The sequence below is a fragment of the Plecotus auritus genome (genome assembly GCF_963455305.1).
Source record: "Plecotus auritus genome assembly, chromosome: 6".
NCBI classification, from domain to species: Eukaryota; Metazoa; Chordata; class Mammalia; order Chiroptera; family Vespertilionidae; genus Plecotus; species Plecotus auritus.
This window is the reverse complement of record NC_137773.1, coordinates 135,916,189-135,929,537: the sequence shown is the minus strand read 5'-3', so window position 1 is coordinate 135,929,537 and position 13,349 is coordinate 135,916,189. Positions and strand designations below refer to the sequence as shown.

Below are 13,349 nucleotides of genomic sequence, written 5' to 3'. Positions count from 1 at the left end.
AAAAAAGATGGCCCAGGCGCAGGGGGCCAGATTGGGGATCGGGAACAGCAGAAAGAGCCTCCAGGAAGGGTAGAGCCAGGGCTGGAAATCTGGCCCAGAAGCCCCCACCTGGAGCCTCCTCCTGGCTCCGGGCCACCAGAAAGAAAACAGCTGATGCCAAGTCCCCAGAAACCCACTGCAAAACCAAGGCTGTAGGCTGTTTAACCGTTAAACTGTCGCTGTTTAACTTGTAATATTTGTTACCTTTGCCTTTGAAACTGTCTCCTGACAAGCAAAGCACAACTCACGTTAGCCACAGGAGGTTGATGGTCTGGCCCCAGTCTCGCTGGGTGCTCCCACTCAGACATGCTCTCCGGAAGGCCTCTCTGGCCAGGAAGATGGTGGTCGAGTAAAGTAGTGTTAGCCTGTAAAGGGAAAGCAGGTATTAATAACGTCTCTAGTTTTTTTATAGAGAGAATTTCTGAGATTTTACCAGCAACTGGGATAAAAAAAGTCTTGGTCATAAATCACTGGTGGTGATGTGGAAGACAGTTTTCACAGGACTTCTCACTGTCTAATCCACTCAAACAACAAAGTTAGGATCCAATCCCAGAACACCCGCATGTGTGCCTGCAAGGTTATGTCTGAGATAGAAACTGCCCCAGTGGCCTCCAAAGCCTGCAAGCTTTGTGGCTATAAGCAGAGGTATGGCTCTGACCATAAGGAAAAAGACAAGATAGGACCCCACCCAGCAAAGGGACCTCATGGTCACTCTGAGACTGGGGACCCAACGGCTCTTGTGGGAGAAGCGGAGGCTCTACTGAGTGGAGGCCCTGGCCAAGAATCTCAGGACAGGCAAAGAAGCTGGCAGCCACGGCAGAGGCCACTGCAACCCAGGTTAGCAATTGCCTGTGTATCTCCTAGGCTGGCAGCACCAAGGTGGACCCTCCTGCACCTTAGTGAGGAGTAGCTGAGGTTTCCCTTCCTCAGCAGGCCCTGGCCCAGATGAAGCCTGAGTGGGGATGGCCCAGAGCTACGGTTTCTGAGGTTGTCCAAGGATCATCCTGCTCCCCAGTGCTTCTGTCCAACACTGGGAATAAGGAGACAACCATACGTTAAGCCGGGGGCAGGCCAGACAAGGCCTATCCAAGCAGGGACCTGCCAATCTGGAGGAGAATAGACGGGGAAAGGCCCAAACTGCTTTCAAGTCTCAGCACCTAAGAGGATTTGGTCTTTTCCTTCCTGCCTTTTTTTTTAATTTAATAAATCTTTATTGTTCAGATTATTACAATTATTCCTCTTTTTTCCCCCATAGCTCCCCTCCATCCGGTTCCCACCCCACCCTCTGCCCTTACCACCCGCCCCCGATCCTTATCCATAGGTGTACAATTTTTGTCCAGTCTCTTCCGCATCCCCCACACCCCTTTCCCCCCAAGAATTGTCAGTCCACTCCCTTTCTATGCCCCTGATTCTATTATATTCACCAGTTTATTCTGTTCATCAGATTTTTGTATTCACTTGATTTTTAGATTCACTTCTTGATAGATATGTATTTGTTGTTCATAATTTTTATCTTTACCTTTTTCTTCTTCTTCCTCTTCTTAAAGAATACCTTTCAGCATTTCATATAATACTGGTTTGGTGGTGATGAACTCCTTTAGCTTTTTCTTATCTGTGAAGCTCTTTATCTGCCCTTCAATTCTGAATGATAGCTTTGCTGGGTAGAGTAATCTTGGTTGTAGGTTCTTGCTATTCATCACTTTGAATATTTCTTGCCACTCCCGTCTGGCCTGCATAGTTTCTGTTGAGAAATCAGCTGACAGTTGTATGGGTGCTCCCTTGTAGGTAACTAACTGTTTTTCTCTTGATGCTTTTAATATTCTCTCTTTGTCTTTTGCTCTTGGCATTTTAACTATGATGTGTCTTGGTGTGGTCCTCTTTGGATTCCTTTTGTTTGGGGTTCTGTGCGCTTCCTGGACTTGTAAGTCTATTTCTTTCACCAGGTGGGGGAAGTTTTCTGTCATTATTTCTTCAAATAGGTTTTCAGTATCTTGCTCTCTCTCTTCTTCTGGCACCCCCATAATTCGGATGTTGGTACGCTTGAGGTTGTCCCAGAGGCTCCTTACACTATCTTCATATTTTTGGATTCTTTTTCTTTTTTGCTTTTCTGGTTGAGTGTTTTTTGCTTCTTTGTATTTCAAATCTTTGACTTGATTCTTGCGATCCTCTAGTCTTCTGTTAGATCTCTGTATAATATTTTTTATTTCAGTCAGTGTATGCTTAATTTCTAGTTGGTCCTTTTTCATTTCCTTGAGGGTCTCGCTAAATTTATTGGCCTTGTCTAGAAAATTCTTGAAAAACCTTATAACCGTGGTTTTGAACTCTATATCCAGTTGTTTGCTTTCCTCCATTACTGTCATTTGTGATCTGTTTCTTTGTCTCCGCATTTTGGCTGCTTCCCTGAGTTGATAGAGTGGCTTTGTGTGCTAGGTGTCCAATAGGGCCCAGTGGCTCAGCCTTCCCAGTTACCTGAGGTGGACACTCTTGGTGTACCCCTTTGTGGGCTGTGTGCACCGTCTTGTTGTAGTTAAGCCTTGATTGTTGTTGGTATCACTGGGAGGAATTGACTTCCAGGCCAATTGGCTGTGAGGATCAGCTGTGTCTATGCTGGGAGAACTTCTGTGCTGGAGACACCCTTATGAGACTAGACTTGCAAAAGCCTCTGTGCTCAGCTTGGATGGGGCGGAGTCTCAGGGCGGAGCAGACAGCATTGGTTTCCCATCAGCCCTGCCCTAATAGGCCCCTGTGTCTCAGTGTCCCGCGGTAATCGCTGCAAGCACCTCTGAGAGAAAGCCGCCCTCGAGTTCCACCCGCTGCCAGACAGTCCAGTTTCTCCCCGCAGTTCCTCTGAGTCTCAGTGTGCTTTTCTCTTTCCTGACAGTCCAGTTTCACCCCGTATGAGTCTGGGTCCCCAGAGTCTCGCCCGGAACTGGAGTTCAGCACAGTCGGGAGCTTTTGTCTCCCTCCCGCTTGAGAAAGCCAGCCACGCACTCAGTTGCCAGTCCTCTGCGCATGCGTGTCTCAGTACTCTGCCTCCTGTAGCTCCTGTGAGTCTCAGTGTGCTTTTCTCTTTCCTTCTAGTTGTAGAATTTCCATTCAGCCAGCCTTCCTGTGGTTGTGGATGATGTCCGTTTTGTCTTTTATTTGTAGTTTTGAAATTGTTGAAAAATGGCGAGTGAGGCTGCGGGGACGCGCTGAGCAGCGGAGGCGAGCGTGCAAGCCTCCCAGTCGGGTGCCTGGCCGGGCCCTGCCGCCGGGAACATGCACTTTTCCATTCCTGAAACCGAGTCCCGCAGCGGGGACAGCGGCGGCTCCGCCTACGTGGCCTATAACATTCACGTGAATGGAGTCCTGCACTGTCGGGTGCGCTACAGCCAACTCCTGGGGCTGCACGAGCAGCTTCGGAAGGAGTATGGGGCCAATGTGCTTCCTGCATTTCCCCCAAAGAAGCTCTTCTCTTTGACACCTGCTGAGGTAGAACAGAGGAGAGAGCAGTTAGAGAAGTACATGCAAGCTGTTCGGCAAGACCCATTGCTTGGGAGCAGTGAGACCTTCAATAGTTTCCTGCGTCGAGCACAACAGGAGACACAGCAGGTCCCCACAGAAGAGGTCTCCTTGGAAGTGCTGCTCAGCAACGGGCAGAAAGTTCTGGTTAATGTGCTGACTTCAGATCAGACTGAAGATGTCCTGGAGGCTGTGGCTGCAAAGCTGGATCTTCCAGATGACTTGATCGGATACTTTAGTCTCTTTCTAGTTCGAGAAAAAGAGGATGGAGCCTTTTCTTTTGTACGGAAGTTGCAAGAGTTCGAGCTGCCTTATGTGTCAGTTACCAGTCTTCGGAGTCAAGAGTATAAGATTGTGCTAAGAAAGAGTTATTGGGACTCTGCCTATGATGATGATGTCATGGAGAACCGGGTTGGCCTGAACCTGCTTTATGCTCAGACGGTATCAGACATTGAGCGTGGGTGGATCCTGGTGACCAAGGAGCAGCACCGGCAACTCAAATCACTGCAAGAGAAGGTCTCCAAGAAGGAGTTCCTGCGGCTGGCTCAGACGCTGCGGCACTATGGCTACTTGCGCTTCGATGCCTGTGTGGCTGACTTCCCAGAGAAGGACTGTCCAGTAGTGGTGAGCGCAGGCAACAGTGAGCTCAGCCTCCAGCTCCGCCTGCCTGGCCAGCAACTCCGCGAAGGCTCCTTCCGGGTTACCCGCATGCGGTGCTGGCGGGTCACCTCCTCTGTGCCATTGCCCAGCGGAGGCACAAGCAGCCCGGGCCGGGGCCGGGGTGAGGTGCGCCTGGAACTGGCTTTTGAATACCTCATGAGCAAGGACCGGCTCCAGTGGGTCACCATCACCAGCCCCCAGGCTATCATGATGAGCATCTGTTTGCAGTCCATGGTAGATGAACTGATGGTGAAGAAATCCGGCGGCAGTATCAGAAAGATGCTGCGCCGGCGGGTGGGGGGCACCCTGAGACGCTCAGACAGCCAGCAAGCAGTGAAATCCCCACCACTGCTTGAATCACCTGATGCCAGCCGGGAGTCCATGGTCAAACTCTCAAGCAAGCTGAGTGCCGTGAGCTTGCGGGGAATTGGCAGTCCCAGCACAGATGCCAGTGCCAGTGATGTCCATGGCAATTTCGCCTTCGAGGGCATTGGAGATGAGGATCTGTGATCTCCAATGCTAGGATGTCTGCCCTCTACCCCAGAGGAATGTTCAAAAACTTGCCCTGTGCCTGTATCCCCCAAACCCAGGGGTCTTTTCCTTCTTACCTTTCCCTTTTCTCCTCTTGGCCAGGGGCCTCCTAACCATCCCTCCCCCCTTGGGCTGGCTGCACAAAGGATTATCCCCTTTTCAGAGCTGGCCCTCAATGCCAAATTAGCATTTAGAATTTTGCACAAAGTCCATGGGACCATGGTTACCTGTCTGGGGGAGGAACCATAGTTCCCCCCAGCAGCTTCTGGCTCCTCAGGGCCATGGGCCAAGGGGATGGGCAGAGGTCTGTGTATGGTCTGGCCCACTTTCCCCTCATTAAACTCAGCCTGATTGCTGCCTAAAAAAAAAAAAAAAAAAAAAAAAAAAAAAAAGAAATTGTTGTGCGAGGCAGCAGTTCAGGTGTTTACCTATGCCGCCATCTTGGTTTCTCTCTTCCTTCCTGCTTTTAAAACCATATTTCTCAAAGCATGGTCCCTACTTCCAAAATCACCAGAGGAGCTTGTTGAAATGCAGATTCCTGGGCCATCCTCAGCCCTACCTAGTGCAAAGCTCCCCAGGTAATTAGTTTTCCTGTCATTGCTTGAGAACCTTCACTAAGCCTTGAGGACAGAGCCAAGAGCATATGTTTGGTAGATATTAGATGTGAAATGCTCTCTGGAACATACTGTCTTGTTTACCAGGACATGAAAACACACCTGAGAAGCTGAGCTATTCTGCACACTCACATCACTTCAGATACTTTTGTGTCATTTGTGAATACAGAATGACACAAGGAGGAGACAGAATATGTGTGGGGTGTCCTCGAACAGAAAGGAGGAGACGGGAAGAAACATAGAGTCTAAAAGACGAAGCAAGTCAGCTAAGAGCCACCATGAAATGAATGACAAGACTCAAGCCCTTAACCCAGCTACCATTTTCCATTATACAATTCACCGAGAGAGAAAATAACCACTGAGGGAAGGACGGTGGCTGTTTGATTACAAAGCACATCCTCACGATCTGGAGGATGCCTGCTTCCTTTGCCGTCAGCAGGACAAGAACACAGAATTATACCTGAGAAGGGGTTTGCAATGAATTACTCCCACTCCTATGCTGGGTTCTAAGAGCAGGCAAACAGGAAAAAGCTGGCTGGGAAATGTGCATTTGGAGGCTGCTAATGGAAAACACTCCATGGGTCCATTAAGAGCAACATCCCCCGCTCATTCTCCCAACAGCATGCTCCTCCTCAGCCGCTGCTAAAACGCTGCAACTCCAGTAAACTTCCTTGCTTCTAAAATCTGAGGGTGACACGCAGACACAGAGGAAAACCTGACAAGGGATGTGAGTTGTGGACAGTGCCAGGGCGCATCCCTTCTTACCTTACATTCACTATGCCAACGATTTCCTTGGACAGAAAGCGAAGAATAAATGCATTCAAGGCAAAGGTGATCAATCGAAACAACACCTACAGAAAAAGAAGAAAAAGACCTAAGAATAAATTATGTTGGGAGTGTTTACTTTGCTGAAATGAAAACAATGTGGCTGCTCTTCCTAACGTAATGACACAGAGCAGCCTTGCCATGGAGACCCTTTCTAAAACACTCATCCTGTCTGCATTTCTTCCCAAAAATGTCATTCCGTGGCATCTCTTGGCACGCCTGGGCAGTGGTCAAAGGACCCATCAGTAAACCCTAATTTACTGATGAGAAGAGGGAGGCCCCTACAGACTCAGGGAATTTCTTTGGCTTCAAAGCTGGGCACTCCAGGAGGCAGAAAGAGAATTTCAGTTAGTGCTTCCCATTGCCCCTCCTTCCAGCCTGTATAGAAATAGCAAGCACTTTGCAAGTGGGAGCCTGCAGGGTATAGCAGACTCACTAGTAATCATGGTGTCTAATTTCTCTTTCTTCCCTGCCTACTAGTATCTGGGGATTCTGATAATGACATTTAATCCCTTTGAACTTCAGTTTTCAATTAGAAAACAGAAAAGGCTGTATTTATTTACTATTTGCCACCTTCCAGAGAGGAATTAAAATACCTTTTAAATGACAACTGCAATAAGATCATTTAAAAGAGGGAGGGGTGGTTGGGAGAGACAGAGTCTAGCTAATGCCATTTGGAAGGACTATATCAACTCAAGAAAACCACCGTAGTAAAGAATTATTCCCATGAGACAGAGAAGAACAGGCTGCAATTAAACGAGGTTACTAAATGGGGATGCGGCTGGGGTGCAGGCCTCACTCACTGACTTCCTCTGCGTCCCAGCAGCACCACAGGTGTAACTCAAATGCACTTGAGACCAAAAGACAAATCACTTCTCTGTCAAGCACTCTCCGAGTTACCCATGAACAGCTGCAATCTTAGTAAATCCAAGTATGCCAACAAGCCACAAAAGTCTGAAAATCCCTGGGGAAAGGTAAGGCTTAAAAGGAAGAGTGCAATTTAACATTGCCCCTGAAGTGTCACAGAGCAGCAAGGTCTCCAAAGCCGGTATCACAATCTTAACATTTGTGAAGTCAAATGTGACCTTTTGTGAGTCTGCTGAAAGCTCTGCAGCTCTCCTTAGAAACATGCAGGTTCACACAAGGGTGGGCAAAAGTAGGTTTACAGTTGTGAGTACACAGAAGTTTATTCCTGTATTATTATTTATTAATTATTGCATGGCTTATTTGTAGTACAACTGTAAGCCTATTTTTGCCCACCCCTGTAAGTACATACACACCAAATTCCGTATTCAGTTTTAGAGGTTTGAAGTCAATTTAGAGAGCTGTTAATGGAAAAAAGCATTCAGCCTCAATTTCCTTCTCTGTCAGACGATGCCTATCTCATAGGGTTGATAACAAGGATCAAACAAGATTGTGTAAGTAAAAGCATTTTTGAAAAATGCATATAAATAAAAGGCATTAATACTTTCACTATGGCCAGCTCAGAGTTATGACAGAGAATAAACTCAAATTTTTGCAGATTACAATATAATTGCAAGGCTACTTCAAGTGTATGCCTTGTAAATTGAAAAAAACATACAAGACTGAATTAAAACACTCAAGTACATAAAGATTATGGCTATTTTTTAAAAACCACATACACGTTTATATTAATTTCAAAGTCAAAGTTATCCTTGTCTAAGAAACCTAATGCCTCAGGCTTTTCCTTATCTTTTAATTGAACAAAAGTTTGAGCTAATGAAGCTCTAAGGTTGCTCATGCTACCCAGTATTTGCTCCACATCGAGGCCCTTATTAGTAAGTCTTCACTTTGTAAAGGAATTTACAGTTTTAAAAAAGCTCTTTCATCTGTTAATTATTTGACCCTTAAAAGCAACTGCGTGAATAAATGCACCTGAAGCAAGTAAGACTCAGAGCAAAGGTGACTTGCCCAAAGTCACTATGTCCATTAAAAAAATTCTAAACCATAACAAAAATAATTAAGTTATTAAGTACTTACAATGTGTCAGGCATACATTTCATCTAATCTCCCTAATGACCATATGAGGTTGCATTATTGTTCTCATTTAAGATGAGGAAACTGATGCTTGAAGAAGTCAAGCAAACTTCCCAAGGTTGGGCATCTAGCAAATGACAAGACCCAAACTTCAGCCCAAGACTGCCTGGTTCTTTCTCCTAGCCTCCACGTGAAACACTGACTCTCTAAAATAAGGGGGAAAATAAATAAAATAAAAATAAAGTACTAAATTTGAAAAAAATAAAATAAGGGGGAAGGTGGATTCAGGACTTTTGTGAGAAAAGATTGAATGGCTCGAGTGAGACAGAGAGAAATTGAGCAGCTTGACTTAGAATGACCAGCTCCTAGGTTTTAACGAATCTTTCGATATCCTTTGGACATACTGGCACGTATGATATCTGACAGATGATGAATATTAGGCCCAAGAAGAGGAAATGATTGATTCAAGGTCACATAGGCAGAAGGAAGACACACCAACATTTACTAAGGGCATACGAAGAGTACTGTGTTAAGTGCAATTATCTGAATAACTTCAATTTAGCCTAACAGCAACTTTATGGGCTAGGTACTATTATTATTGTTATTATTATTACTATTATAACCCCCATTTTCCAAATGAGGAGCTGAGGAAGTGAAGTCACTTGTCCTGGCTCATTCAGCAAGAACTTGGCAGAACCAGGATTTCAATCCAGGCCTGCCTGAGCCCAGGTGCCATATTGTCTCTCTGAACTCGGTGCGAGTCAGAGGATTTGAGGAATGTGTTTGAGGGTAAGGGGTGGAGCATGGAGAAAATGAACCCCTTGCCTTAAAACACATCAGATTACACAGCACCACAAACACCCCTGCCACCTGATCTTTCTCCTGCAGCTATACGGGAACTACATTTCTCAAGACGAAAGTGGCTTGTTTGCAATCGCCCAGCCAGGAGAACGCTGGCTTCCAACTCCGGGCCCAGGAGCCCCATCTCCGCCGCCACCTCCTCCTGTCCAGCCCCTCGGCAGCGGGACTGAGTCAGCCCTCAGGCGGGCTCCCCGCGGACCCCGGCTGCGGAACGGCGTGGGGGCGGCCGGGCAGAGAGTACCTGCAGGAGGAGACCCGAGGAGGCCAGCCGGGCCGCCTGGCCCAGCACCTCCTGGCTGCCCATAGCCTGGAGCCCGGGCTGTCACCAGGAAACGCCGCCGCCAGCCGTTTGGTCGCGAGAAGGTCGCGTCATGGAGCAGCTCGTCCGCTGATTGGTGGTTTTGGAACGGAAGGCGCAGCACGGGAAGTGCCGGCCCTGTAAGTGGGCGGGGTGGTGCGCGTCAGTGTTCTTGCGCCCATGTCCTCTCCCCTTTGTGCTGGTCTGTGTGCTTTCTCTGCCTACCCTGTCTGTACCAAATAAGCTAAACAGCGGGTACGAAGAAACGTTGTCGAGTAGCTAAAGCCCCTTCTCTGAGGCTCTCCCTTACCATCCACAGAACAGAGTCCCCTAACTTCATTAATAAGATTCTGGCCTTTTGGCCTTTGCCTACAAAATCGCAGCCACAGCCCCTGAGTTAGGCTGGACGGGAATTGACACAACTTAACAGAGAAATAACTGAGGACCAGAAGTTAAATACAGCGTTTTCACACGAGTGGTTTTGTGGAATCCTTCCTGAAGTGCAGAGAATTGGGCCTTGTTTTCTGATGAGTCAAGTGAGACCCGGAGGTGTGAAGTAACTTGTTCCTGTCTACACGTCTTGTCCCTGGGTGGAGCAGACCTCAGGCTCCGGATCCTAAACTTGCCTCTCTTGCCCGCATGCTACCAGAGCAGAAGAATGGACGGGGAGGGCTTTCTAAAATGTAAAGCAACCAACACACACAATCAGCTGTTCTGTTGGTTTCTTATCTGCTATGCAGACTCTGGGAAACCCAATCTTCCCAATATCTTTTAGGCCTCCTGTGATTTGACCACAACCTACATGCTTGACCACCTTACATAATATAATCACTGCCCTTCCCCAACACACACTAGGCTGTAGCCATTAGGAGCCCTTACTGTTTCTCAAACAGGCCCTGTCTTGTTGGTTTTGACTCCTGCTTTCCTCTCTGCCCAAAGTGCCTTCCTTGATGGTGGCCCCCACCCACCCACCCACTCAGGCCCCACTGCCCTGACTTTTCTGAGTACCACTGTCAGCTCCTGCTGTGGACTGAATGTGTGTGCTTCCCCAAATCCATATGTTGAAGCCCTAATTCCCAGTGTGATGGTTTTGGGAGGTGGGGCCTTTGGGAGGTAATTATGTCATGAGGGTGGAGTCCTCAATGAATGGGGTTGGGGCTCTTATAAGAAGAGACAAAAGAGAGATGAACTCTCTCTCCATCAGAGAGGATGACAGCAAGAAGGCAGCCAGCTTCAAAACAGGAAGAGGGCTCTCACCAGAAACTGAATTAGCCAGTACTTTAACTTGAACTGCCTCCAAATAATAATTTCCCATTGCTTAAGCCACTCAGTCTATGGTATTCTGTTGCAGGTGCCTGAGCAGACTAGGCCAGCACCTATAAAGCACTTTGTAACCCTTTGCAACTTTTAGCACTACCTGCTTTGTAATGAAGAGACTAGACTATGTTCCTCTGTCTAAACAAGAAGGCACGAGTGAAAGTCCACCTGGCTTTTCTCCCTGCAAGATAGCAGAGAAAGTTCCTAGGACTCCCATAAATAGCTCCTAACTCTTACTGCTGCTGGAAACAGATGATGGAGCTCAAGGCCCATGTATCCTCCTATCTTCATTTTGGCAGATTAGCTCTATCTTATGGTGGAGGCACAGAATGTGAGCTTTTGACTGTCAGCAAGGCCCTGAATCCTCATTCTGCTACTCACTAACTGGGTGACCTCAATGTGCTTAACTATTAACTAGGGGATATTATCTGTCCTGTGAGGGTAATTATAAGAATTAAAGTAGACAAAAAGTCTGGCCCTTGAGGAGCTTAAATTGTAGTGGAAGGGAGACTGGGGCGGGGGTGGAGGGGACTCTAACAACAAACAATAAAATTTAACATAATGATAAGTGCTATGAAAGAATAAAATCACAGAAGGTAACAGAGGATCTTGGAGGGTAGGAAGGGGTGATGTTCTGGAAGACAGAGCAAACCTGGCACCCTCCGGGGAGAGGAGTGTACCTGGAAAGGAGAGCAAAGTATTGAAGGGTTGAGGTATTCAACCTAAGGGCTGAGATGCCCAAGGCCTTGTCCTGGCAGCCTGCCCATCCCATGGACCTTGGACTGGCATGTGAGGTAGGATCTTGCTACCTTTATCCCCAGCCAAGCAGCTGCCTCCTCCACAGCTCATCCCTGGAGCAGAACCAGCCACGAGTTCTTCATGTCCACACGCTCCTAACCCTGGGCATCCAAGTGGGCTGGGCTGGGAGGGACAAGGGGTTCGTTTCTTTGGGAACAGAGAAGCCAAAGGGAAATGCTCCAAGCTAAGTCTGAAGGGTAAGGCCGCCCAGGAGTCCAGGGTATGGACCCCGAGGGGCTCCTGGGCAAGGAGTCATGGATCTTTTTCTCTCCTTCTGAACATTAAGTCTTAGCAAGGAGAGACTGAGCAGGAACTTTGTGCCCAGAGCCATGCTGGATGCTGGGGTTGATGGGGGAGAAGGAATTGTGATTAGAGTCCATGAGCATGGACCACTGGCCCCACTTCAGCACCTGTCTGAGCAGTGGACCCCATCATTCTCTCATCAACCCATTAGGTAGATATTACAGATGAGGAAACTGAGGCATGGAGATGTTACATTACTCCCCCAAAGCCGTCCAGGTCAGGAGTGGTCAAGCTGGCATTTGCACCACGGTGCTTTCTGACTCCAGATGCTAAAAGAGTGATGTTCCTGCCCTCAAAATGCTTCTGGGCCTGAAGGAGACTTGGCTAAGAGTCTCCATATCTAAACCCCAGAGGACATATGTGGCACCGAGGGGGTGGGCCCTGGGAGGCTGCAGTGGCTCAGCTGCACTGAGCCTCTCCAACGGCCTCGCCTCTGTTAACAGTATTGGCAGCAATGGGGCATGGCACATGCCATGGTCTTTGTGTGGAGAGCTAAGCTCAGGGCTGGTGAGCTATGGCCCACTAGCTGTGGCCTGCTGTGTATGACCTGTGAGCTATGAATAGTTTTTACAGTTTTAAAGGGTTGGGAGAAAAATATCAAAAGAAGAATATTTCATGACACATGAAAATCACATGAAATTACATTTCTGTGTCCACAAATAAAGTTTTATTAGCACATGGCCACATCCACTCATTTGTTTATACACTTTCTACAGCTACTGTCTTGCTACAACAGCAGGTAGTTTGCTCCACAACACTGAAAATATTTGCTATCTGGCCTTTTACAGAAAAAGTTTGCCAATCCTGGCGAGCCCCAGTGCCTGACACCCAGTAGACATTTCAATATTGAATGACTGGATGCACAGATAAAATGAATAATGAAGGACTAGGAAAGGAAGAAAGACAAATAAGAAGGTTCTTTGCCCCAGGGGTCACCTGGTTTGGGGAGCAAGTGATCCTTGGAGAATGCCAGACCATAATTGGTGCTCACTGAAGGAGCCGTTTCCCCAGGCTCGCCCCTCCCTCCTGCCCTCTGTGCCAGGGGGCCTCCTTGCCAAGGAAAGCTGACCTGAGCTGGCTATTTTATTACCCAGCTGAAGGGAGTGCCAGGGCTGGCACCAAGCCAGTTAGGCTCCCAGGGCAGTGGGGCAGACAGGGAGGCTGCCAGCAGGCGAGGAGGCAGGGTAAAAGCTAGGGCAAGCGGTGCCTTGGACCTCATCTGGGTGGAGGCAGGAGAACTGGGCATTGTCCCAGACACCAGCCACCAGGAGGTGGGGAATTTTGGGTGAGGATCTTGCCCCACCAAGGCTTTCTGCTGTCCACCTGATGGAGGACCTCCACCAGGGTCCATCCCTGCAAGAGAACCTCAAGGCTCTGTCCCTCACTCAGAAGTCCCTGGGCATGAGAACACGGCTGTGCTACTAATAGCCCACATTTGTTGAGTGTGTACAGGTACTGTGCTGGGCACTACACCTTCATGATCTCATTTTATTCCAAGAGCAGGCCCATGAGCCCTGGCCAGGTGTCTCAGTTGGTTGTAGCATCGTCCCATACACTGAAAGGTTGTAGGTTCGATTCCCAATTCGGCAACTGATCAGTGT

General features: G+C 48.0%; 2 protein-coding genes across 4 annotated transcripts in view; one reads left to right on the top strand and one right to left on the bottom strand.

The window, feature by feature from the left end:
* Positions 1–9,408, bottom strand: part of RFT1 (RFT1 glycolipid translocator homolog) — a 38,524-nt gene extending 29,116 nt beyond the window's left edge. For 2 of the 3 annotated variants that reach the window (XM_080672534.1, XM_080672535.1), the window contains exons 1-3: positions 9,274–9,408; positions 6,114–6,199; positions 288–404 (exon numbers count right to left, since the gene is read on the bottom strand). In XM_080672534.1, coding sequence (XP_080528660.1) covers positions 288–404; positions 6,114–6,199; positions 9,274–9,336 — 266 coding nt within the window. In that variant the 5' untranslated portion in view covers positions 9,337–9,408. The remainder of the gene's footprint in view (positions 1–287; positions 405–6,113; positions 6,200–9,273) is intronic. The other variant, XM_080672536.1, reaches the window with a different exon arrangement.
* LOC308250178 (sorting nexin-17) lies at positions 3,211–5,088 on the top strand. Its single transcript, XM_080672537.1, has one exon. It carries the CDS (start codon positions 3,301–3,303, stop codon positions 4,711–4,713), a length of 1,413 nt encoding a protein of 470 aa, XP_080528663.1. The 5' UTR covers positions 3,211–3,300; the 3' UTR covers positions 4,714–5,088.
* Positions 9,409–13,349: the final 3,941 nt, after the last annotated feature.